Source organism: Barbus barbus, assembly GCF_936440315.1.
Source record: "Barbus barbus genome assembly, chromosome: 2".
In the NCBI taxonomy this organism is placed as follows: Eukaryota; Metazoa; Chordata; class Actinopteri; order Cypriniformes; family Cyprinidae; genus Barbus; species Barbus barbus.
In genome coordinates, this window is record NC_136730.1 from 17034087 (window position 1) to 17060864 (window position 26778).

At 38.6% G+C, this 26778-nt stretch overlaps 2 protein-coding genes across 6 annotated transcripts; one reads left to right on the forward strand and one right to left on the reverse strand.

Moving 5' to 3' along the window:
• Nucleotides 1-305: 305 nt before the first annotated feature.
• Nucleotides 306-22852, reverse strand: LOC306878115 (signal peptide, CUB and EGF-like domain-containing protein 2). Of its 4 annotated transcripts, none has more exons than XM_079430240.1 (23): nucleotides 22494-22852; nucleotides 22002-22124; nucleotides 21629-21754; nucleotides 21251-21385; nucleotides 19048-19173; nucleotides 18829-18945; nucleotides 14440-14529; nucleotides 13769-13885; nucleotides 12997-13119; nucleotides 12499-12615; nucleotides 12226-12348; nucleotides 11785-11901; nucleotides 11607-11696; nucleotides 10173-10277; nucleotides 9498-9659; nucleotides 9051-9257; nucleotides 5462-5632; nucleotides 3302-3469; nucleotides 2424-2585; nucleotides 2073-2270; nucleotides 1736-1888; nucleotides 1565-1644; nucleotides 306-1350 (listed from the first exon to the last, which is right to left on the reverse strand). In XM_079430240.1, exons 1-23 carry the CDS (start codon nucleotides 22579-22581, stop codon nucleotides 1204-1206), a joined length of 3045 nt encoding a protein of 1014 aa, XP_079286366.1. In that variant the 5' UTR covers nucleotides 22582-22852; the 3' UTR covers nucleotides 306-1203. The 4 variants fall into 4 exon arrangements, with proteins under 4 accessions (XP_079286366.1, XP_079286367.1, XP_079286368.1 ...); XM_079430241.1 differs by having other exon boundaries at nucleotides 9051-9254; nucleotides 22494-22763; XM_079430242.1 differs by having other exon boundaries at nucleotides 19048-19170; nucleotides 22494-22751.
• A 1015-nt stretch (nucleotides 22853-23867) lies between these two features.
• LOC306884221 (putative RNA polymerase II nuclear localization protein SLC7A6OS) lies at nucleotides 23868-26775 on the forward strand. Of its 2 annotated transcripts, none has more exons than XM_079439939.1 (5): nucleotides 23868-24243; nucleotides 24704-25018; nucleotides 25229-25432; nucleotides 25889-26021; nucleotides 26290-26775. In XM_079439939.1, the coding sequence occupies exons 1-5, from the start codon at nucleotides 24049-24051 to the stop codon at nucleotides 26415-26417; spliced, it is 975 nt and encodes a 324-aa protein (XP_079296065.1). In that variant the 5' UTR covers nucleotides 23868-24048; the 3' UTR covers nucleotides 26418-26775. The 2 variants fall into 2 exon arrangements, with proteins under 2 accessions (XP_079296065.1, XP_079296066.1); XM_079439940.1 differs by having other exon boundaries at nucleotides 23910-24150; nucleotides 24734-25018.
• The last annotated feature ends 3 nt before the right edge of the window (nucleotides 26776-26778 follow it).

The window sequence follows — 26778 nt, forward strand, 5'->3', positions numbered from 1 at the left end:
AATGTTCAGATTTCTGTTCTGGAAATGTATGCAAATGAGTGCATATTTAATTAGATAATGCATTAATTTCCATATTTTAACACAACATTTTAGAATATATTTGCTATTATATGCTTAATGCAACTGCGGAAGTATGGTGAGATCTTTTTTTTTTTTTTAATTACCCTATTCACCTGGGGTGCCTTGCCTTCAGCCATAATTTCTGTTTTATGGGTTTAACAAAGAACAGTTTAATATATCCAAGAACCCCCTGGTTGTAAATCGCTGATCTAGGCTACTACAACTACGTTGCATTTGATACAACAGACATTTTGAGTGTATTTATTTATTTACACGTTAGATGTACAACCATAAAAAATATAAACATTTAATTTACTCTGCATGTCATTAATGAGCAATCAATCCTACATCAAGAGCCTCTTAATCCAAAAATCAGTTTAGGTGATGGACGTGTGATAGAAGTGAATGCAGAGAAACTGAGAAGTGATATATCAAATGACCATAATGTCTAACCCTGACAATATTGTGTACATCTACAGTTTTGTACTGGAAACAAATGAAGAATACATATATGGCATGTATGAAGAAGGCTACAATGCAAAAAAAAGAATACAATATAGTAACATGAGAGCTGAGGCTAATTTTTTTTTACATAATGTACAACACATTCAAACTTGACAAAAATGACTTTTAACTGCTTTAACTTCCACTAAATTCTTAGTAGTTCTCTGAAGTTTCAAAATCAGCTGGTCAAACATTTTCACCAAAAAAAAAAAAAAGCAAATTTAGTGAAATGACCTATAATATATAACAAGCAATCTAGCTGCTCTTCTTTTTAAGTGACTATAATTCAGGCTGGAATTAACATGTTTTTGTATCACAGTCACTTCTGGGCAATAAAGGAATGAAACGGGAAGAATCATTTTCTTGAAAGGTGTCGGTTCGTGTTATAATTGTTAGAAGGGCAGCAATAAATCCATTCACTGGAAAAACAGTTAATTTTCTTCCGGAGAAAAAAACTCCAATGACGTATTTAGGAAAGTTTCTTGCGAGCTCTCATCTCATCAGGTCCAAGAATTCATCTTGAATCCAAATCCGTATGCAGGCGGCCAAGAACATTCAGGAATATTTGTTCCAGGTCAGTCATATAAAATTTGTCTGGAGAGCCAAATATTTATTCCGTACAAGATTATTTCACAAAATTCAGGGACGTAGGAATCTCAAAACTTTGGAGCGGAGAAATCTGATAAATGATTTTGGAAACATTTCTTTAGACTCTTGTGCAGTGTAGTTGAAGAAGTTTTGCGGATGGGCCAGAACATCAAACAGGGCCTTCATTAGCTTCTTGTCCTGTAAAGTTAATTAGAAAACATAAATGGACTTTAAATCAATTACAAAACACCAGCACAATATATTTTTACATCTTCCACAGGGTGGCACTATTGTCTGTTTTTCACTACCGGGATCTGCAACTGCAAACCTCTTGATTTTAGTACTTGGCTCACACCAGTTATGTAAAATCAAGTTAACCCGTTGCTTTAAAAGACAAATTAATGCACTATACCTTAAGAATTTCTTGATGATTCTCAGAGGCATATAATCTTCCATCCCTAACAATGTCCTCAATGAGCTCCTGGTAGTCCTCTAAAAGAAGCACAATAGACAGCATATAAATACTCAACATTCTTTGAACACCAATAATACAATACAAAGACGTCAGCAATTCAGTTCTCACCATCGTACGTTACATATGGCACTTGGAAGCCTTTTCCACTATTTCCTTCATTGGAGCGGAACTGGATCCAGAGTTTCTTGGAGCGGGAGGTGAAGGCGATGGGTCGCTCATACGTCTGGCACGTCTCATAAGTCGTCACTGAATTGGGCAGAGCTGTGGGAACAGTAAAGAAACTTCTAAAGACCTCTTCAGAGGCTTATTCGAACCCCAAGAGATGAAGGAGAGCCCTAATGAGCCCATCGATGCGGCTCCTCCCCCCATTTCCTCACATGTGTATTCACAATCACCCTGCTGAGCCAATGCATTCAACACCAGATCACAGCCCTGCAACACTCACAGCTCTTCCGCATGACCAAATAGTCCCCACACTCGTCCTCAATAGGAAGGTAGATCTCAGGTACCACAACGAGGATTCTGCGCTTGGGAGGAGGGGTGATGGTCCAGGTGCACTCGATGTTGGCCGGGTAGTTGCCGGGGTAGTTGGGGGATTCGATATAGCCGGTGAATTCTCCCAGCTCTCCTCCACAGTGTCTGTCTGGCAGGAACAAATTAAACCACTTAGGCTAGACTATACAGAGAACTAAATTACCTTTTTTTAAATGAGAAAAGGATAGGCTGAATTGAAAGAATAAGCCCTTATTCTGTCTTTAAAAGAGCTAAAATTTAACTTTTTGTGAATTGCACTTACTTTTGCACTGCATAATATTTGTGGAGCCATCAAAATCAGTAGTAGTGTTTCCAGGGCAGGCAATACAGTAGTTTTGGCCAAACTCCATCTGATAGGTTCCGATGGGGCAACGGATGCAACGGTGTGTGCTGGTATTGTAGTAATGCCCTGGGGAGCACTGAACTGTAGGGACAACAAAATCAGTTCACAAATCAGCATTTCTGTCTCAAAATTAAATATTAATATTTCTATTAAATATGGAAGAATGTGACATCTGCAAAGAACATCTAACATTTTAAGATAATACCCTTCTTTAAATCTGCTTATAAAACTGATTGTAACTGTTGTCCCAGCCTGACCAGTTAAAAAGAGTAGCAAATCCAAAAAAAAAATTTGGTTGGGAGACCTTCTTAGGCTGGTTCAGGCTGTTTTTTCCAGCAGAGTAGTCTTCATTAATGTGAATATACACTACTGTTCAAAATGGGTCAGTCAGAATTTATTTTTTGAAAGAAATAGTTTTTTTCAGCAGCGATGCGTTAAATTGATCAAAAGTGACAGTAAAGACATTTATAATCTTACAAAAGATTTCCATGTCAAATACATGCTGAAGAAATGTATCACAGGTTCCAAAAAATATTAATAAGCACAACTGCTTTTCAACACTGATAATATATGAAATATTTCTGAACACCAAATCAGCATATTAGAATGATTTCTGAAAGGTCATGCGGCACTGAAGACTGAGTAATGGCTGCTGAAGATTCAGATTTGCCATCACAGGAATAAATTACATTTTAAAATACATTAAAAAGAAAACAGTTCAACTGGAAATAGTTACTGACCCCAATCTTTTGAACAGCAGTATAATCTGACTTGTATTATAGCCATATTCTTCTCACCTTTAGTCTCACAGTCTTGGAAGGACACAGAACCATCATATTTGGTTGTGAGGCTTCCTCCACATGGGAAACAGGAAGTTCGGCCGACCTCAGGCTGATAGGTGCCTTGTGGGCAGGGCAGACAGGGCACAAAACCATCGTGGGAGAACTGACCAGGACGGCACTGACCTAGGATCAGAAAAATGTTAAGACAATGCCAGACAAATCAAGTTGAATACTGTATTGCCTTCCAAAGAAAGCAAACCGCAGTGATGTCATGCAAGTTCATTATCTAATAAACTGCAGACCTCCTCTCATCCCTCTAGTGACCACACTAAATTGGCTACCACTGAGACGGACCCTTAACAGCCCCTTTAGTTGTGTCTATCAGCAGAAAGTAGAAGATGGCATCTGCATAGTAAGCTGCCTTTGATGACCGTGAGTGAGAAGCAGAAACATGGTGGTGCCTTTTCTTCTCCAAACACAAGACTGGTCTGGAATTCTTTGTTGGTGTGAATGAATCAGACAGTTGAGGATTTGCAGAACTGCATGAAATGACCCCTCCCAACACACTCACAATCACAAAAACTCAACTCAAGCTCAACTAGCCATGAGCCTGGGAGATTATCATCAATACAGGTATGCTTCCTGTCTACTGCATAATAAAAAAACAAAACAGGATGTGATTCATACTCTTTCTTTGCAACCTTAATTATCTGGGGGATGACATCTCTCGGGGATAAATGGATAATAGGATGAAATGTGGTACAGTATGCACAGCGGAGAACACGGAAACTCTATTAAGAAATTATTTTATTATCTTAATAATAATAATAATTATTACTATTATAAATAAAAACATTTTTAAATAAAGGTCCGATCTCCATTAACAAACCATTAACTACAATGCTTGCCTCAAACTCCTAATTTTCTGTTTAGTAGTTAGTAAGTTAGTTGTTAAGTTTAGGTATTGGGTAGGATTAAGGATGTATAATATGGTCATGCAGAATATGTACTAATAAACAGCCAATATGCCAATATTTTAATAGGCATGCTAATAAGCAACTAGTTAAGAGTGAGAGTTGGTCCCTATTAGTGCTGTCAAAAGATTAGATTAAATCGCATCCAAAATAAGTTTTTGTTTACATAATATATGTTTGTATATTGTATACATACATACATATATATATATATATACACAGTATATATTTTGAAAATATTTACATGTATACATTTATATTCATATAATTAATATTATATATAAATATATTTAATATATAAATGTAACATTTTTCTTAAATATACACATGCATGTGTGTGTATTTATATTCACATAATAAATATACACAGTGCACACCGGTGATTGACACAAATGTACATTTTTAAGATCATCTCTGGTTTTAGGGCAAGTCTGATGCCATCTTTGGTGTCATCTCTAACTGCTTTATCTTCCTTAATATTCAGGACAGCCTTTATTTCTTGAAGAAAAATATTCTGCTCTACTAAAAAGTCCAACAAATTGATTTATACATATACATCTGAATAAATAAGCTTTCCATTGATGTATGGTTTGTTAGGATCGGACAATATTTGGCCGAGATACAACTATTTCAAAATCTGGAATCTGAGGGTGCAAAAAAAAAATCTAAATATTGAGAAAAATCACAAAATCAAAGTTGTCCAAATGAAGTTCTTAACAATGCATATTACTAATCAAAAATTAGGTTTTAATATATTTACGGTAGGACATTTACAAATAACTTCATGGAACATGATCTTTACTTAATGTCCTAATGATTTTTGGCATAAAATAAAAAAAAAAACTATCATTTTGATACATACAGTGTATTTTTGGCTATTGCTAAAAATATAACCATGTTACTTATGACTAGTTTTGTGGTCCAGGGTCACATATGATGACAAAACTCCAGTGAATGCTTATAATAAACAAATTTATTGTGCTTTGTTGTAGATGTTATTATAGGTAGTGTTTTAGTTATCTTCATAGTTATCATCCTTGGAGTGAACGGGCCTTTACTTGGTAGAAGCAATAAACAGAATTTAGAAGTTAAATCACAGCCAAACACAAGCTCTTGACAGACACCGACCTCAATGGAAGTGTGTGATAGTGGAAAGACTACAGACTTGTTTGTTCATGAGCACGTCTCTGTGAAGTCTCACCTCCACACTGCGACATGTTGCGTGCTCCTGTGGTTCTAGGGATTCCCCTGCCCTCGGGTCCCGGGCACACGTCGCATGACACCTGCCCCTCTTCATCTTGGTACGTCCCAGGGGGGCAAAGAAAGCACCTCCCCTGCTCTCCATCATAGTACATGCCAACGCTGCATTTGACTAGCGCAAAGAAAAGTCAGAAATTAGATGAAACGGGTACTAAACTTGGAACACAAAAGAGGGGCCTCACATTAAGCTGCTAAAGGGGCACTGCAAATCGACCTGATGCAGCTATGCCAAAAATTCAAACAAATAAGAGAACTGAGGCTTTCCACAGCTGCCTGATCCCCCACATCAAACAGCCCTCACATGCATACACAATCCCTCACCTTACTGAACACGCTCAAAGGGAATATTACCTCGTCTAAACCTATGATGTTTGATTAAAGGGAGCGGAACAAAGTCTTTTTAATGTTCGCTTTATAAACCGCTCTGATTTATAGTGCTGCTTTCAAAAGTGTTTTGCACACACTGTGCCTTAAAATAAGCCACGCATCGGTACGGTTCAGTCCTTTAACCAAGTAAGTACGGCAATTTAGAAACGTTCCTTTCATCTCAGTGTCTCTGTGCAAACATCCAACTGACAGTGTTCAGGAGAATTTAGACAAACCTCTTACTCCCGAGATTTTATGGTAATGATGGCTAATTCCACAAAGGTTTACACAGCATGGCAATTATGTGTGCCTCAGCAAACTGCCGCTTTTCCAAGAAGAAAATGTAATTCTCTCAAGAGCAGTTCATTTTTTCCTCTCTTTTGTTAATCCTGAATAACCATGAGGAGCCACCGTCACATTGTCCCGGGCGGCTTTTATTTGACGGAGAGACGGAATAAGAGAGAGAAGAGGAAAAGAGCGAGAGATGGAAAGAGAGAGAGAAAAAACCTTGAAGCCTTTCAAATGCAAAGCGACGATTCTATTGAATCCTCGAATTGATGGTCCCAAAGAGGTTTAAAGGACCTTTAACCTCTATTCAAGTCCCCTGGCTTTTGCCTATTTGATGACATAGGCAAACACTATGGTATCACAGTGGTAAGGAGTTGAACCCAATAAAAGGGGTCAGGATTGTGAATCCCCCATTCAGCGGAGTCCAATCGTTCCTTGCGCCTATCAGGCAGAGGCCCAAACAGCTGATGCTAATTGATTCCCATGGTGTCGCTGAAGTCAATTCTCTCGAGCCGCTCACTGGCTGGGGTCACACAGAGTGGCCCTGCCCAAGGAGGAATTTGGCACTTAAACTGCTTGCTTGAATAAACAGCCCTCTAAAACAACCCCTACAAAAACAAACAAGCAAACAATAACTTAGCACATTTATGGACAGGAGAGGAAAGCGGCAGCTGAGAGGGCAAACTTAGGCAAACCCCTCGTTCTTTAGCTTTGCTGTTCATTTACAGTTCATCATTGTGTGTTTTTGTGATATCTAATTAATGGATTACATGTTCAATCCATGTCAAAATGTATGTGTGCTTTAAGTGAATTAGCATGAAATTTTACACAAAAATGACAATTGTGTTTCTTCAGTGGAACAAAGTCAATGGTGTCTAAAAAAAAAAAAAAAAAAAAAAAAGATTCAAAATTTCACAATATCGTTCTACAGAAGCAAGTAAGTCATGCAGTTCTGGAATGAAAATCAGGGTGACTAAATGATGACAGAATTTTATTTACTGAGTGAACAAGAATACATTTCATCACAGGTTTTGATCACTCTTAAGGGTTTAAAAAGCAAAGGCTGGTATGTAAAGCTGCAAAGATGTGTTGAAGCACAGATTTTCCCCACTCACTCCAGGAGCTTGAACAAGCCCCACTGGGATTTACAATGGAGTGGGCAAACTGAAAAGGCTAAACTGCACTTAGTGAGGCAAGCCAGTGGGGGAGGCCAGAACAGGCAGGAAAAAATATAGCTCTTTTTAGAGCTGGATTTAAGCTGGCACATGGACACTACACTTCTGTGTACCTTAATTGTACGCCAGCTTTAGTGAAGAGAGCAAAACTTACAATCCTATATTCAGCATGGATTCAATTAATTACTTATTGGCAAGCGTGTACATTTCACTTGGCATCACTTTCCAAACATGTTAAACGAGATGTAGACATATAGCTTGGGTCTGTAAAGTTGGACTTATGGGACTTGTGATTTGTAAAACAATGAGGAGGGAGCTGGTCAGTGGTCACCAGTCTTCTAACTTCATTTTCCTCCATTATCATTCTCCAGTGGAGAGTAATCCAAAATGGATCAAACAACTCAAAACCCCACACTCTGAGTCAAAGAAGAGAAAGAACCACTGCAAAAATAGACACAGACAGAGACAGAAGGTGTCTGGACAGCAATATACCCTTCAAAAGTTAGAAAGGGGTTTTTAATGTTTTTGAAAGAGGTCTTTTATGCTCACCAAGGATGCATTTTATATCAAATTTTAAAATCAAATGTTTTTTCTTTAATAAATAGAAAGTTCAAAAGGAACAGCATTTATTTGAAAAGGATATTTGTAACATTGTTAAATGTCTTTACTCTCATTTTTTATGCATTAATTGTACGCATTCTTAAAAAGCATGTTCAAGTACAAACATCTTTTTTAAAAATCATTTAAAGACATTTAAAAAATGTCTCAAACTCCAATGCAAAAGTCAATATGAACTTGAAATTTCATCAGATTCTTCCAAAGTTAAGCTATCTGAGCTATGCTAAAGTAATTTTACAGCTCTCACCCACTGCTTGTCACCATCTCATATTTCTTTAGATGAATATTATGTGAAACATCACGAGATGGCTATTAAGTCTCTGCAGCTATGAAAGTGCAATTTCAGAGCAATAACATTTTACTCTGAGACTGTTACAAGAAGTCTTTACAGCAACTGACAGCCCTGAAAAAGCAGAGAGCCTTTGGTTTTCTGCTTTACTGCTAAAACTGAGCCTGTAAAAGATAATGGACTTCTCCACCACAAAAGAGGACAAACAACCTCAGCAATACGGTCACCTTAAAAAGGCATCTTTGTAAGAGCCTTATGTCAAAGACAATGAAGGCAATGAGATAATGCTCAACACAATGAGGCCTCCAGACAAAGAGTTAGCTGTGCCTCACATACAGTCCCTCTGAGATGTTTATTCTAGAGGCTAAAGGAAACGGATGCCAAGTTGAACATATGCTGTAGCAAGCTGATCTGAAGTAGGCCTGTCACACAAAACATGTACTCGGCTGCAATCTTGAGATTGGAACAGCATTCAGCTGCAAGAGCCAACAGCAGCCTTCTGTTTGCCAGTCTTGCCTCTTAAATAAAACTCATGCCCACTTTCTCACACCATACATATTATACTATATAACACCTAATATATGTCAGTCATCTGGCCTGCACTGATGCCAAATCCACTTCTACAATATACAATATTTGAAAAACTGTCGGATATAACCGACTGATTCCAACTAGACATAATCAGTGACCTGGAGCACAACCAACATGCAAAGTAAATGATATAATACATATGTGAATCCTAACAAATATTTTGTGTCCTCGAGCAACTGTAATTGGCGTGTATTTGAACTCACCACATTTCTTGTCTAGCAGAATCTGTCCGGTGCCACAGTGGTCTGGTGGGTCAGCGGGTCGGACGAGTTTCTTAGCCAGCTCATACTCCGATCCAGCAAAGTGCAGGTGAAACTGCTCCCGGTTAATGGACTTCCGAAGAGTGCGGATAGTCTTCCTAAGCCGCTTCTCAGAGCGCCGCCGAACACATGTCAGGTCACAGCCCTCTGCTGAGAGAAACACTGGATACCATATCTCGTACATACACCGAGTGCACACAAACACCCATATACGTGCAAACTGTCCACTATTAAATATAGAACCCACTTCCATCTTAAACCAGGAGATACTTTCACCTGTTGTCTTGTTTTAGTAACAGCGACAGGAGCAGGAAGCGGGAGAGATGCAAGCAAGCAGTGAGAGGCCTAAGGTTTCTACTGAAACATACACATGCAGTGCACGAAACCAACCTGTTACCTCCTCCAGGTTCACATCCAGCTCAAACTGGGCAGTGATAGAGGACCCTTCCTCCTCGCCAGCCTTCCGCCCGTGGCGACTACGTTGCTGTCTGCTTGAAGAGGCACAGTGCAGGCTAACAAAGCTGAACTGCACATTCTCGGTGGCTCTTTTATCTGAGTAAATAGATATTAAAGACAATGTATTTAGAGGATCCAAAATGAAAAGGCAGGCTCAACTCAATCAATAACTTGTAAAATCAATTTTCTTACATCCCATTTGCTTCTCAGTATAGATAACAGTGCAGAAAGAATCAAACTTGAGCGGAGAGGGAATAAAATAGTTATAGTCTTTCACTGAAAAGTGTGGGACTCTTTTCAGACAACGAACTTGTGAAAATATATAGTTTTATTAAAGTATTAGTATTATTATAAATATCTCTGTGTCTGGTTTGCTGCATCACTCACTTACTTCTTATTTGCATTAAGTCTACTTGCATAGAGGGGAAATAAAAAGAAAGATAATGATTTCTGTTTCGGTCGTACAATTTGATAAATGTAGTCATGTCACAGTGTTTTATTAATGGGCTGACTTTAGACTTTGACTTAAAGCCTGTACAAACAAATCTCTGCTTCAGTAGTCAACTGCGTGTATTTTCATTCAAAACCATGTAGCTATGAGGCCAGTACCTGACAGGGCAGTTTTAAAGCTCTGTGCAAGATTTTCCTGACTCCGCTTCAGATTGCACTTCCCCTGTCCAGATTTAAATGTAGCAATGGTTTTGATTCCAGAACCTGTAACAGGAAGGAACACTGTGACTTATACACTCATCATATTCATCATTTGGGATCAGTGTTGTTATTGTTAGCTAAAACAGAAGCTAAAACAGTAATTGAAATAAAGCTGAAAAAAATATAAATATTAGATGCAAAAACTTTCTCTGGCAACTGAAATAGTTATAAGATTGTTAAAGGGGTAGTTCAGCCAAAAATGAAAATTCTGTCATTAATTACTCACCCTCATGTCATTCCAAACCTGTAAGACCTTCGTTCATCTTCAGAACACAAATTAAGATATTTTTGATGAAATGCGAGAGCTTTCTGATCCTGCATAGACATTTACATTTACATTTACATTTATTCATTTAGCTGACGCTTTTATCCAAAGCGACTTACAATTGCTATATATGTCAGAGGTCGCACGCCTCTGGAGCAACTAGGGGTTAAGTGTCTTGCTCAGGGACACATTGGTGTCTCACAGTGGATTCGAACCCGGGTCTCTCACACCAAAGGCATGTGTCTTATCCACTGCGCCATCACCACCCCATAGACAGCAAGGGTACACGATCAAGGCACAGAAACGTAGTAAGGACAAGCTACAAGAATACTTTTTGACAATGATTTTGATTGTTTTATTGTTATTTTATTGATTAAAATTTATTCAATGATTTCTTCTCCCCTGGGACAGTCCTCTGCCATTATCGAGAATACCATCATACCGCGTGCATTCTTCTGCTTGTAAACAATGCACAGCGCATGCGTGTTCTATGTCAGCAGCATCACATGCATGCGTGGTACTGCCGAGAACCCGCGTCAAAGACTGACACGGGGAAGGCAAGACATTCTTGAAGTCATTATTTTTGTAAAAGTATTCTCGCAGCCTAATAAAACTACGGTTGAACCACTGATGTCACATGGACTATTTTAAAGATGCCATTACTACCTTTCTGTGTCTTGAACATGTCAGTTGCGTTGCTGTCTATCCAGGGTCAGAAAGCTCTCGGATTTCATAAAAATATCTTAATCTGTGTTCCAAAGATGAACAAACGTCTTGCAAGTTTGGATGACAGAATTGACATTTTGGGGTAAACTATCCCTTCAAGTACAAAAATCACTAAATTGTTATAACTAAAACCAAAATATATTAAAACTAAAACTATAAAATTTTAAAATGTAGAATAAAAATATTAAAACATAAAATTAAGAAAAATGATAAAAGAACGTAAAATTACTCAAATGGAGTTTGACGCAAATTCTGAATATTAACAATTACTACAATATTGTTTTTTACAGTATACACAGCTTGGAACAGTTCAAACCCAGTACACATCCACATGGATTTACCTGGGCAATTTGACCCATTCCCTTTCCACTGTCCTCCTGCGTGGCACGGCCGGGGCCTTCCACAGGTCACTGTGTATGAATCTTCAGCTCCTACAGATGAAGGTGAAGGTGTCAGAGAAGCTCCAAGCAAACTCTAGCATGTCGACAAAGGAAGATTTCTAAATGTCGTAACACTCACCACTGCTGATATGAACCTGCGACTGGCAGGTCAGGTAGCAGAGCTCACTCCCCCCCTGCTTACTGCAGTTGAGAGTGGGCCTGGCAGGGGGCGGCACTAGTGCAGAGTCCTCTGCTTCTGAATGTGAAAATCACAATGCTTAAATGTAAAGCTACGGTATGCATGCTGAGAGGAAGGTGGATGGAATGAGTTAGATCGAAAGCTCAACAATGCAGTTTGTTCAAGATGAGAATATGAATGTACAACGCGACATGTGAGATTTGAGTTAGACAGCACCTGGTATCTGTTTGTTCAGCAATAGCACAGACAGAGAGAGCCAGATAGAGAAACACAAAAGTATCTCCTGCTTTTAACTCCCAGGGATGAAGAACTGATTTGCATCTAGACCAACATCATCAGATATAGAAAGCCAGCATTCAGAATCACTAAGGCTCATCTTACCGATACAGTCTTTCTTGTTCCAGTGCAGCTTGTAACCAGCATGACAGTGGCACTCAAAGCTTCCCATGGTGTTTTCACAGGTGTGTTCACATCCTCCATTGTTCAAACTACATTCGTTTATGTCTGAGAATGGAGGAACCAACAAAAGTCATATATATTGCACTATACTCATCTGTAAAAATTCTGTGTGATTCGTCAAAATCAATAAAACAGTATCATGGTCCTTTGATTTTAATTAAAATAAAATCTTTAAATAGCTGTTTGTATCCTTACCTCCACAATGGGCAAGCCCATAAAGAGTGTAGCCCTTGTTGCAAACACACTGGAAACTACCAGGTGCGTTTACACAAGTGTGGTCGCATGTTCTCTCAAAAAAGCACTCGTCAATATCTATAATCAAACAAAAATTAGCTTAAATTGTAAACTGCACAGCTTCTACATCAAGCACACTCTCATTTTCTGTTCAAAGGCTCCATATTCAGTTTGAAAGAAATCAATCAAGGCTTTTTATTAATAACAGGGAAAGGTGCTTTCCTCAGAAGACTTGTATCAAGGAGAGGGAGTTGTCTGTGTGCTTTAACAAAATATATTCTTTTAGGGTTGAGAGTTATACTCTTAGTCTAGGTTAAGGATCTTCAAAGGAATCTTGCAAGTTGATACTGGCACCCTTCATGAGACTCCCACCCTGTCTTATCTTTAAGCTTCGTTACAAACACAGATACTAGCTTCTCTACGTTGTGTTGGACCTATAGCAGAAGAAGAGCATCCTACCCTGGCATGAACGCTCGTCCGTCAGCAGTTTGAAGCCTTTTTGACAGTTACATTCGAAGCTGCCAATGGTGTTCCTGCAGTAGTGGTCACAGCCACCGTTATGGAGTTCACACTCGTCAATGTCTGAGAGACAGAGAAGGACCAAATCACACTGTAGAACATAGATGGACCAATCAGCTATAGGGTGAATCTCACGAAACCGGTCAAGATTATTATCTGTGACATTATCACCCGACCTCCCCAAAAATCATATATTGCTTAAATAATATAATATAACTACTGTTCAAAAGTTTGGGGCAGTTTCTCATGCTCATTAAGGCTGTATGTATTTTACCAATAAAAACAGTAAACCTGAAATATTATTATGATTCAAATAACCAATTTCCATTTTAATAAATTTTAAAATATAATTTATTTCTGTGAACACAAAGCTGAATTTTCAGCAGCCATTAGTACAGCCTTCAGTGTCACATGATTCTTCAGAAACGTTTCTAATATGCTGATTTGGTACTGATGTGGAGGAAACATTTATTTGAATGATTATATTATGAATAGAAACTTCAAAAGAACAGTATTTATTTGAAATAAAAGTCTTCATTAAAAATATATTTACGGTCACTTTTGACCATTTTAATGCAGAATAAAAGTATTAATTTGATGACCCCAAACTAGCTTTTGATTTTCAGGAGAATTGTGACTTGGACATGTATTTGTGAGATTTAGCCTAAAAGCAACTGAAATATGTGTATAAAGGAAAAATTCTGATTCCTACCTTTGCAGGATTTGCCATCAGGTTGAAGAATAAATCCTACTGGGCAGCTGCAGCGTACACCTGTGGATGTATCCTTACAGGTGCTGTCACAGCCTCCGTTATTCACCGCACACGTCTCTGAAGAGCAGAAGAAAGAAAGACATGACAAGTTAGAAAAGGCAGGACTGACAGAGAAAGCCTCAGGTTGATCAATGATGTAAATCAGTCATTGCAAGATCAATCAATTCATTAATATTTTAACAGTCTCTGCTAGGAAGTCTATACACTACATCACACTCCACACATGTAGAAGGCCAAGGACAAAGAGGCCATATGCAGCGCGCTGTGTAAATATGAGTTGGCAGAGACAAATACAACACTCAGCACTGTACGATAAACATCCTCCCCGTCTCTCTCTGCATGAGAGAAAAACATGTGAAATGTACCACTCTATCACCAGGACATATTTTACAAGGGAGAAATCAGAGGTGGTGAAGTGTGGGTCTCCAGTCATTTCACAGTTTACCTAAAAGACTGTGGAATGCTTAGCCTGGCTTCTAAATATATGCACTAACACAGCACTTCTTGGTTTTCTCTATAAGTACTGATATATTTAACCCTATTTCTCTGGATGAAATTGCATACTTCGAATTGATTTGATTATGTATGGATTGTTATTGGTAGGATTTTACCCATAAGCAGTCGACGCTTAACTCGTTTGTCTACCTCGGCCAAGGATGTGGCATTGTGATCAGGGGTGGTGAGGGCCGTTTCATCCCTTTCTAAAAAAAGACAGACAACAGAGCATGAGAACAATATATACCTTATGCGCAAGGAAAACAGTTACATTGCCAGGCCACCTAAGAAATGCTTTGTTGAAATGTAAAAACTGAATATGATGGAATCAACCTGATTACTTTCATTTACACCAATGCAAGTTCTTTTAAAGTGTCAGATCAGGAAGAAATCAGATGCATAGTTTCTGTAGTTTTTAAACAAAATCATAATACTACATACATATAATCAATATTTTATATATGTGACCCTGGACCACAAAACCAGTCATAAGTGGCATGGGTATATTTGTAGCAATAGCCAACAATACAATGTATGGGGCAAAATTAGCAAAAATAGCTACAAATATACCCATGCCACTTATGACTGGTTTTGTGGCTTTTATGCCAAAAATCATTAGGATATTAAGTAAAGATCATGTTCCATGAAAATATTTTGTACATTTCCATTTTGATTAGTAATATGCATTGTTAAGGACTTCATTTGGACAACTTTAAGGTGGATTTTCTCAATATTTAGATTTTTTTGCACCCTCAGATTTCAGATTTTCAAATAGTTGTATCTCAACCAAATATTGTCTGATCCTAACAAACCATACATCATTGGAAAGCTTATTTATTCATTATTATAATATACCCTTATGATTGGTTTTGTGGTCCAGGGTCACATAAGCATGGTTTCTACCACTAATAATAACAGGAAATGTTACTTGAGCACCAAATCAGCATTGTAGAGTGATTTCTGAAAGATCATGTGGCACAGAAGACTGGAGTAATGGTTGTAGAAAATTCAGCTTTGCCATCAGAGGAATACATAATTATATTAAACTACTAAAACTACTAAAACAGAAAATATTTATCACAAATTGTAATAATATTACTGTATTTCTGATCCTTACTGAGCATAAGAGACTTTACAATTTTAAAAATGAAACAAAAAAAAAAATCTTCTGACCCCAGCCTTTTGAACACTAGTACAGGTACATCCCAAACAATTAGAATATCATGAAAAAGTTCTTTTTTTTCTTGTAACTTATTTCAAAAAGTGAAACTTTCGTATATTTTAGATTCATTACATGTAAAGTAAAACATTTTTAAAAAAAAAATTGTTTTAATTTTGATGATTACAGCTTACAGCTCATGAAAGTCAAAAATCAGTATCTCAGAATATTAGAATTTTACATTTGCGCTTCAATTAATGACCATCCATACAGTATAAATTCCGGGTATCTCTTGTTCTTTGAAATCAGAATAATGGAGAAGACTGCTGGCTTGGCAATGTTCCAGGAAACGATCATTGACACCCTCCACAAAGAGGGTAAGTCACAGAGGGTCATTACTGAAAGGGGTGGCTGTTCAAGGAGTGCTGTATCAAAGCATATTAAATGCAAAGTCGACTGGAAGGAAGAAATTGGGTAGAAAAATGTGCACAAGCAACAGGGATGACCGCAAGCTTGAGAATACTGTCAAGCAAAGCCGATTCAAACACTTGGGAGAGCTTCACAAGGAGTGGACTGAAGCTGGAGTCAGTGCATCAAGAGTCACCACGCTCAGACGTCTTCAGGAAAAGGGCTACCAGCCACTTTTGAACCAGAGACAACGTCAGAAGCGTCTTACCTGGGCTATGGAGAAAAAGAACTGGACTGTTACTTTCAGATGAAAGTAAATTGTGCATTTCATTTGGAAATCAAGGTACCAGAATCTGGAGGAAGAGTGGAGAGGCACACTCTCCATGTTGCTTGAAGTCCAGGGTGAAGTTTCCACAGTCAGTGATGATTTGGGCTGCCATGTCATCTGCTGGTGTTGGTCCACTGTGTTTTCTGAAGTCCACAGTCAACGCAGCTATCTACCAGGAAATTTTAGAGCACTTCATGCTTCCTTATGCTGACAAGCTTTATGGAGATGCTGATTTCATTTTCCAGCAGGACTTGGCACCTGCCCACACTGCCAAAGGTACCAAAAGCTGGTTCAATGACCATGGTGTTACTGTGCTTGATTGGCCAGCAAACTCGCCTGACCTGAACCCCATAGGGGTATTATCAAGAGGAAGATGAGAGACACCAGACCCAACAATGCAGATGACCTGAAGGCCGCTATCAAAGCAACCTAGGCTTCCATTACACCTGAGCAGTGCCACAGGCTGATTGCCTCCATGCCACGCCGCATTGATGCAGTAATTCATGCAAAAGGAGGTCCAACCAAGTATTGAGTACATATACATGAACATACTTTTCAGAAGCCTGACGTTTCTGTTTAAAATATCCTTTTTTTATTGATCTTGTGTAATATTAAAATTTTCTGAGACACTGAATTTTGGGTTTTCATTATCTGTAAGCCATAATCATCAAAATTTCAAGAAATAAAGGCTTGAAATTGGATCCCTGCACGGGCCTCAAATTTAGGCCCTAGCCCGGTCCTGGCCCGAGACGCTCAGGCCCTAGCCTGGCCCACGTCTGACAGTTTATCAGAATTACCGGCCCGAGTCCGACCCGAGCCCGTCTTTTTTTCCCCTTCTCCTAAAACAGTTTATACTACTGTTTCGGCTATTAAAATAGTTCAGTTTTGTTTGCAATGGCAAAATGATTATATTTCGGTTCGTTTTTTTATTAAGTTAATTTAGAAAAACGTTTGGAGCATTTTTGTTCGTTAAATAGCCTATAAGTTTTTTTGTTTGTTTTAAGTAACGATCAAGCGGCCAGCTGCATGAGCTGATCATAGCCTATGTTTGATAAATTTAGCCTTCTCATATCATCACAACTGGCCTAAAATAAAATCTATAGATATACTAAAACAGTTCAAGCATATAACAATGTTTAAAAGTTAAACCTGCGCTATAATAATAATGAGCGCTAGCCTATATCTAAGTTTGTGCAGAGAGTGGAAGCTAAAGCGCGCTCTGCAGGACATGGAGGCACCAGCGCAAACACTTTCAGTGGAAACAAATTAAAATAGCCTACGGCGTCATTTTTTTTTTTTTTGGATAAAGGTAAGAGTAATACATCATTCGGAACTGTAAAGGGTGTACTTGTATTTGTGTGCACTCACAATACCAACAAAAGGTTGTTTATAAAACAAAGAAAACAAACTTGATGCGCTTTCTGCCGTCTTGAACAGGAGCGCTTCACAAAAATGAACCGAAGCGGAGCGAATACATGCCTCACAGACATGATAAATTATCTATAGAAAGTTTTAAATTATTACTTAACGAAATAAAAATAAAAAAATCGGGAAAAAAAAAATATTTTATTATATCTTAAATCTTAATCATAATCAATAAAGATGCATTTCTCTCTAAAGGTGTGTCTAATGAGGAGACGGCGAGTCAGGATAAGAAACTTCATCCTTGCGACACAGACTCAGAAAACATTAGTTTATTAGTAAATAATTCAAATATCTGCGTGCATTAGAACTCTTCAGCTGCGCTGAAGTAACTTGTGCACGCTGCTGCTGCTGCGGGACACTAAACACTATCGAGCTGCTCTCAGTCGCGGCAGCACGGTCTCGTGTTGTTTCCACCAGCGCGGTAATTTTTTTTCATCACTAATCGATGGATGTCTACAATATAAAAATAAGGAGAAACCCAAAACAGGCCCGAGGCCCGGCCTGCGTCTGAACTATGACATGAAAATTGGCCCGAAGCCCGGCCCTAGAGGAGTAAAAAAGTCCGTCGGGCTGGGGCCGAAATGCAGGGCTCTACTTGAAATATTTCACTCTGTGTGTAATGAATCTATATAATATATGGGTTTCACTTTCTGAAATGGGTGACAAAAAAATAGACCTTTTTCATGATATTCAAATTTTTTGAGATCTACCTGTATATAGTATTTCCACTAAATGAAAATATCTATATGTACAGTGTGCGACACTGAATAATGCAGGAACAGTTATCAGCTGCATCTTAAGCAGGAGACTGTTATCACATTTTCCTGCAATGTTTTTCACTGGCATCACACAGTCATCTAGTGCCATCTAAAAAGCAACCACACCGATAAGTACACCTTTTCATAAACAAAAAAACCATCTACAACAGAAACCAATCCCAGGCAAAGAGACCTCCCTGACTGCTTGACTCTGACCCCACACACACAGCTTGCAGGCTCCAGCTGTACTTCCTCATTATCAGATAAAGCGTGTGTTTGTGTCTGAATGAGAGATCTCTATCACCACCTTTGCACATAAGTAGATAAAATATAGATCAGCTTAAAATACTTGCCAAGAGATCATCAGAAACACTAGCTGGAGAAGCGGGTAAGGACAAAAGCTTTAGAAGTAGTAAAGCAGCCTTACCTACACAGGTTCTGCCATCTGTGTGTAGGGTGTACCTGACGTGACACCTGCAGATGGGTCCCTGCTCGGTGTCCTCACAGATGTGCTGGCAGCCCCCGTTGCCATGGTTACAGGTCACTATGCAACAGAACACAAACAGCATCACATCAACAGCTCAAGTGAGTCGTACTGTGGTATTTCTCAGCTTAATGGTGGGTCAGAAATGCCATTCACACGTACGGATGCAGCCCCGCTGGTTCCTGGCCAGCTCAAAACCTGGCCGGCACTCACAGGCGACGCCACCTTTTGGTGTTTCCTTACAGATGTGAGCACAGCCATGTTCTTTATTCATGCAGCTCAGGCCTTCTGCGAAGAAGAGAAACGATCAGAGAGCCTGAAACACTTTCTTTTGGTATTACATAAGCATACTGATATTTGAAAGAAATATTTGCACTCTCTACAGAATCTGTGGCATGCTGTTGACTACCACAGAATTAATTTAATACAGACTCAATCATCAGTTTGTATTAAACTGAATGCTCCTTTAATAACATAGGGATAGTTATCCCAAAAATAAAAATTCTATTATCATTTACTCACAATCATGTCAGTCCTAACTTTTATGACTTTCTTTCTTCTGTGGAACACAAAAGAAGATATTTTGAAGAATGCTGGTAACCAAACAGTTTTGGCGACCACTGACTTCCAATGTTAGGACAAATTAAAAGAATAACACTGAGTCATGCCTCAAAATATCTTCTTTTATGAAAGAATGTCATAAATTTTTTGGAACAACATGAAGGTGAGCATTTTTTATTTTTGGGTGAACTATCCCTTTAAAATTAAATCTGTTAAATCTTGTATCTGAACTTCTATAGGCTTTCCACCGTATTTTTCATTGCAAAAGTAAGCCATTTTCTGAGAATGTGCAAGACTTGCGGTTCATTAGACACTGTAGGGAAATAACGAGAAGAATAAAAAAAGTGCAGCAAGCTGTAAAATCATTTGCACTACAAACCGATGTCTTCATAATTAAGATAATACAATAAAATAAGTTTCCAATATCAAGCAGCAAAACTAGTAGTATTGGACAGCTAAAAAATAGCTGGAAGTGAATGACACCGGAAGCCAATCCCATAAAATTTAGGAATAACTGCACCGAACCTTACGGGAAAAATCAGGTGGATATGTAATACAATAATAACATTTTGCCAACTGCAAAACCAACCAACTCACTGTAAGAAAATAAATATAATAATGGAAGGAAAACAAATTGATTTGATCAACATTCAATGCCAATTAAGACATAAACCCTATGCAGCTTTGTGGTTTTTCATAATAATTGTGTCAGCTAGATAATGGACTTATCTTAATTATCCCTAATTAAGTTGGCTGCATTAGTTAATCAGTTTCTGGGAACAAAAAAAAAAAAAAAAACACATCAGAAGAGTCACTAATCAGAAAGGGAATAAAATATCCAAACCCTTGGGGTACCTGTTGTTACAATTCTTTTCAAATTCAATGCCATTTAATTCCACACACCCTGACCTGACATCAATAGCAGATCTATGGGTCAGTGTAAAGGGCTGGTTTCCTCCCATTCACTCTGCAGCTCGGTGGAAATGCTGATAGGATTTAGCAAGTTTACCCAGAGAAAGCAAATGAGGTGGAAAGCCTTGAAAACCTTAGCTCAATTTACCGTGGAGAAAACAATACTTGCAGCTGAGAAGCTACAGACACATAAAAAGGTTTTTTATTCTCATCTATGACACAGGCCACAAAGCCCTGAGTGTTGCAGTTATTAACTTGTTTTGTTCCTCTGAACACGGGGCTCCCTTTCCCACAGCATGGGCTCTTTGGAACTGAACAGCTATAGATAATGCCCCGGAGAGAACCCAACTTAAAAGCTGTCATTCGCCATTGTGCTGTCAATCATGATCTTATGTGAGAACATTTAGAAATTAGGTTGGCTTTCCTTGCACTTACCCCTGACTTAAGCACACTGACACCTCTGCAAATACACAAAACAAGACTTTCTTGATGCACTTTTGACATCCAAGTTCAGAAAAATATCCATCATGACCTGACTGGCCGCTTATGAACCAAGACCATATGGTGTCTTTTCTGGTCAGGAAATGCATTATATGTACATGTATTTGCAATGCTTTGACCGTTCTATGTAGATCCTATCTTCTCACGTGCCATGATTGGTCGATTATGTACAAAGCCTGCAAGCTATTGGCCAAACTATATTTCAGTCATTACCTTCTGCAAGTATGAAAACAATAAAAAAAAAATCAAGATCAAGACATTTTAGGCAATTTAGAATAGCAGGCTGGGAAAAAGGAGGATGTATGGTGACCCTGTTACATACTCATTGTTCAATATGATGGTGAACATGGTAGACTGAGCCATTAAAGGTTTGTTAAAGACAGTAGCTCACCCACGGAGCGATGGATGCATGTGTGTTGATTGTCACTCAGGAAAAAGCCTTCCTTGCAGCGACACTCATAGCTTCCCATGGTGTTGACACATACATGCTGACAGCCACCATTGTTGAAGATACATTCATCCACATCTAGAGACAGAGTGTGTTAAAGCACTGATAATGACATCACAAAACAGCACATTTCCACATACATACATACATACATTCCAGATATGGTTATGTGGATATTTGCTAGTACAAATATGCTAAGTGGAAATAAGGAAATAATTCCAAAACACTTGTATTATGTCGTGGGAGTAACTCATCCCATACGATCATTAACTTTCACCTCTCGCACAAGTATATGTGATTTCTTCATGAATTTGTACTTACCGAGACAGTTGTGTCCATCATGCGCCAAATGAAACCCATCAAGGCAAGTACAGCGGTAATTGCCAGGTATGTTGTTACATTCGTGTACACAGCCACCATTGTATTCCAGATCACATTCATCAATGTCTAGGACATGGAACAGAAATCAAGGCCGACAAATGTTTGCAATTTCTTCATTATAGGGGAATTGCCCTTCCAATACAACAGCAAAAAAAAAAAAGAATGTAAACATGAACTAAAAACTACTAAAGCATAAACAATTGAAACTGCATACTATGTGTACAGTGCTTGTATACAATAATTAAAAAGTGAGGTTTTCCAGACTACAGGGAAGTCCAGAGTCTGTTTAAATGAAGTGAAAGAGAGCTGTTACCTTCACAATATTTCCCGTCCCCTTTAAATCCCGTTTTACAAGTGCACTTGTATGAAGCTGGGGTATTTTGACAAACAGCATCAATGTGACAGGCATCGCTTCCGTCTGCACACTGATCTGAATCTGTGTATCACAAAAATACAACACGAGACTTTACTGTAAACACTGCTGACTTTACACTGCAGAGTCCTAATGAACGGCAAACCTTCACTATTGTAAATAAACTTCACTATTGTTGTGACTGTAGTAATTAGAATGCGTAAACACGGACATAGCTATAAATTGATACTCAAAGTAAAAACAAAACAAAAAAAAAAAAAAGTTTAAAATGTCAGGAAAAATATTAACACATTTTAAAATATGTTTAGTTTTTACAGAAAAGTAAAAAAAAAACAGTGGTATCAAAACAAAGGGAGGTAAACAAGTCGCAAAAACGTGCAAATTGAAATTGCGTGTGTAGAGCATCGCGCGTAACAAAGTGAAGACTCTTACCAGTGTTGTGAGGAACTGCGGCGCTTTGGCGAGTATTTAACAAGAGCAAAAACAAACAGAGGACCCGTGCAGTCCAAACAGCTCCCATGGTGATCGGTTCAGAGCTTAGGGTCGATCTCAAAAACACGCGTTTACTCTAACACTAGGGTCCCTCTCATTTTCATCCGCACTTTGTCAGTGGATTCGCGGTTATGAGCGCTACAACAGAAGATGCGTGCAATAGAGCGAGTGCGCGCGAGTGTGAGCGTGTGTGTGTGTGTGTGTGTGTGTGTGTGTGTGAAAGAGAGCCTTTTCTGTCTCTCTCTCTCCATGATTCTCTCTCTCTCTCTCTCTCTCTCTCGCTCTCTCTCTCTGTGTGTGTGTGTGTGTGTGTGTGAAAGAGAGCCTTTTCTGTCTTTCTCTCCATGATTATCTCTCTCTCTCTCTCTCTCTCTCTCTCTCTCTCTCTCTGTGTGTGTGTGTGTGTGTGTGTGTGTGTCGGGGGATGGGGGTGTGAGCGCATTCACACAGAAGTGTCCCTTTTATTGATCTCCAAGAGCCCATGTAGCCCGGACTGAATCGGTTTTATGTCACAGAATAAAAATAGGGCAAGAAAAGTTGGATATAATAGATTTACAAACTCAAGATTAGGCTACACATAGCACATTCCCTCATAGTATATTAATTTGAGGTACATTCTAGTAGATTATAGAAGTTTATACCTACTGTAAATGTTTATGCGGTCTACCTTAAAACTTCACAATTTCATATAGGCTACTGTATGGTTGATTCTTCAATTAGCTAAGGCTTGACTACTTCTTCAAAGTGTGTTTCATCAAACTATAACATTTACAGTCATAAAGATTTGGGTATGTCCTTGATCAGCCAAGTGAATTCTAATATAATACATTATAGCGTTTTTTTTTTTTTTTTTTTGATTGTTTATTTTAACACTGTGTGCAATAGTAGCTAATTAATTTTTTTAACTTTTGGGGAAAAGGTTAGCTAGCAGTTGGTTAATTTTGATTTTATAAATCAAATAGCCTATAATATAATGTATAGCCTATCATGAGATACAAATCTTTAAAAAATTGTCGTTATAAAAGAATGTTATCAAATGTTTAAATCTTGTAATATAGGCATATTCTTTCATAAACTATATGGGATTTTAAGCATGTTCCAAAGTGACAGAAAAGTCCCTCTGAGAAAATATTATGTTAATTTTCTTAAGTTGCTTAGCTAAGTTGTTAATAGCTAAGTAGCTGAACCAAGGATTTCAAGTGGCCTCTTTTCGCCAATCTTTAATTAAACCCAATTAAACCGCGACCTCTGCAGGCGGTTAATTGCAACAATATGGGGACGCATATAAACATTTAAGAAACTCCACGCCGTCGCGTGGCGCTACTGTTCCAGACTGTGACGGTCACTAAAGAGAAAACAGCCAAAGGAGAAAAAACGAGTGAAAAGGAAGAAAGAAAGGCTACGGCGTAGGTTGTTGTTGTCATCGGCAGGCTCGTGAACTTGTCTGTCATCTGAAATCGCTCTCTGGTGACACAGTAGACGCGTCTTTAGCGAAATGGACCCGAGCACAACCATTCTGCGGGTGAAGAGGAAGAGAGGCACTGATCCGGCGGACGCGCTGTTGCTGGCCTGTAAGCGGATCCGTCCGGAGGACACGGCGGCTCAGCCCAGCGACGAGAGTGAGCCAGAGCCGCAGGAGCCCAAGATCGAGAACTCCGTGTTCAAACTGGTGGCCACCGTGGTGTCACAGGTAATGTCTGACCGTCAGCTGTCAGGGGAAACGAGCTGTAGAAACGTGAGATTGTATTGTTTTCGGTGGTCATGATGATGCGCAGTGACGTCAAAATGCTAGTTTCTCGTTTGTAACACTTGAACTTTTGTCCAGATGCTCTTTTAAGTGCGTTTGTAGTGTAGCACTTGTTTTTCTTGTGTGCTGGTAAAAAATGACCTGCAGTGCATGCAGTAATTATGTTAGTGGAATTAGTTGTTATACTTGATGTTATACAGTGCCATTGCAGACCATGGATGGATTTATAGATTTATTTACTAACTGATGGATGGATGGATGGATAGATAGGTGTAAATATTAATTAAACTCATGATCAAAATAATTGTCAAATCCAAACAATGGCTGTGGTTAAAGCTAAATGGCCGTAATTGTCTGTTTTATTGTCATTGTAGTCTAATGTACATATCAATTCTCTTTACAGGATGCTCCGGTACAGCCACATGTCCGTGAGGCTCTGGCTCGCCCACGTCTGGCCCATCATGCCTTGCGGCCATCACAAGGAAGCACTCAGAGGATCATTGGTGATCTGCGCAGTCTCAAATGGAGCACCAGGCAAGAGGAACGGTACCGGATCCTGTCCAGCCACCGGGCCGGACTGCCGACAGAGCCCGCTCCTCCAACAGGAGGAGAGGAGAACGACGACAGCCAAATAGAGAGCAGTGATGGCCTGTCTTTGGGAGAAGTGCAGGTGTTTGATATTGTGCATGAGGAGGAGGATGCCAAAATGCCTGGCAAGGTAAAGCCAAAAAATGTTTCCTCGGGCAATTTTATGCAGTATGCATCTTGAATGCTTTTTATATATTAAATGTTCATTTTGGCTACTCGTGTAAGAATTATGTATGCACAATTAACATTTTTCTTCAAAAGCATATGCTTATGGATGACTTTTTTTAAAATCCCCTTATTAAATTGACTCTAAAATATAATTGTTCTATTTCTTCCCCAGACTATGTCTGACCCGGAGACAATGCTGTGTAACTCTGTGAAGATGATTCGTGAGAAGCTGAGCGTGTCGGGAGATGGGCTCGGTACTGAACATCGAGAGAAAGAGGACGATTACGTCTATGACTTATACTACCAGGAGACGGCCACACCAGGCTGGATCCAAGACATTCTGTCTGTCAGACCCTATACACAAGAGGGAGAGCTGGTTAGTTGCAGTGTTATTTTAATGTTATTTATGTACTGTTATAGGTTGTATTTATATTTTTGCATTACCTTTTATTTTTATATTTTCAATTTTAGTTGAATGTTTGGTAAGTTAGATGCTTTTGTCATTATTAGTTAAAATTGTTTTACTTAAATTTATTTCTAATTCATTTAGTTTTAGTAAACATTTAGTTTTCATTTCCAGTTAGTGATTTTTAGTGCTTCAACTTCGTTAATTCTGTGAGTTTGCAAGAAGCAACATTACTCCGTTTTTAGTTTGTTTTTAATCTAATATTTAAATGGTTATTTTTCAGCATTGTTTCAATGAACAAATGTTTTCTTTTTTTTAAATAAATTATAGTTTTAATAAATTCTAACGATAACCTTTGTAGAACCCCATTTTTACTTTGATTTCATTTGTTTTTTTTGTTTTTTCTTCCTCCCTTCAAATACACAGGTCCCTGATGAAGTGGCCTGGGAGGAAGAAGTGTATGAAGATGAGGATGATGAGAACGCTGAAACCAACTGGAGAAATGATTACCCAGATGAGAGCAGTGAGGATGACGGTGATGCAGGAGAGCGTTATGGAGGTCATACAACTAAGCTCTTATATTTGTTTCTTTTAGGCCCTCAAATTTTCAAGTTTTTTTTTCCAAGTTTCATTTTGCTCTAGATTTCATTTTTTAAAAATCAAGAAGCAAAGCAAATAGCTTCTTATTCAAGCATAGTTTGCAGTTGATTTGGCTTATGGTGTGTTATAACAGCCAATATTATGTATAATATTATGGTTTAAAGTAAAACATTTTGCTTCAGCTGTTTTTTTTTTGTTTTTTTAATCCAATGTGTTATTCTCTCCAGGTTGCTGGAGTGAAGAGCACTCGTACAGCAGGAGGGGCTGGGAATGCTACCAGCGGGACATGAAGGAGGAGTTGGAGAATGACAAAGATGAAGATGGGGAGGAACGAGAGTATAATGATTCTGACTGAGAGCCTCTGTGTGTGGATATGAGCATGAGAGAGGCCATTTTTACTGACGTGTGTTGAGTGAAGCTGTATGTTCTTTTGTCAAAAGTGAATGTATGTAGTAGCCCATGTGTGTACTTGTGTGGGTTGCTTTGACTTGCGCGTTAGTGAGACGAGTGATTTACTATTTGCGATTATTTTGCGATTGATGTGAAGATAGTATGGAGAGAAAATGGTGATATTTTGAGTTTGTGTAAGTGTGGGGTGCTTTGTGTTGTCAGTTATGTGTGTAGTGTTTGTACATTCATCTAAGGGGTGAAAAACTAAATACCTGTAAATATGTAGATGTGTATAAAAAAATAAAGACTTCAGAATTAAACTGAAA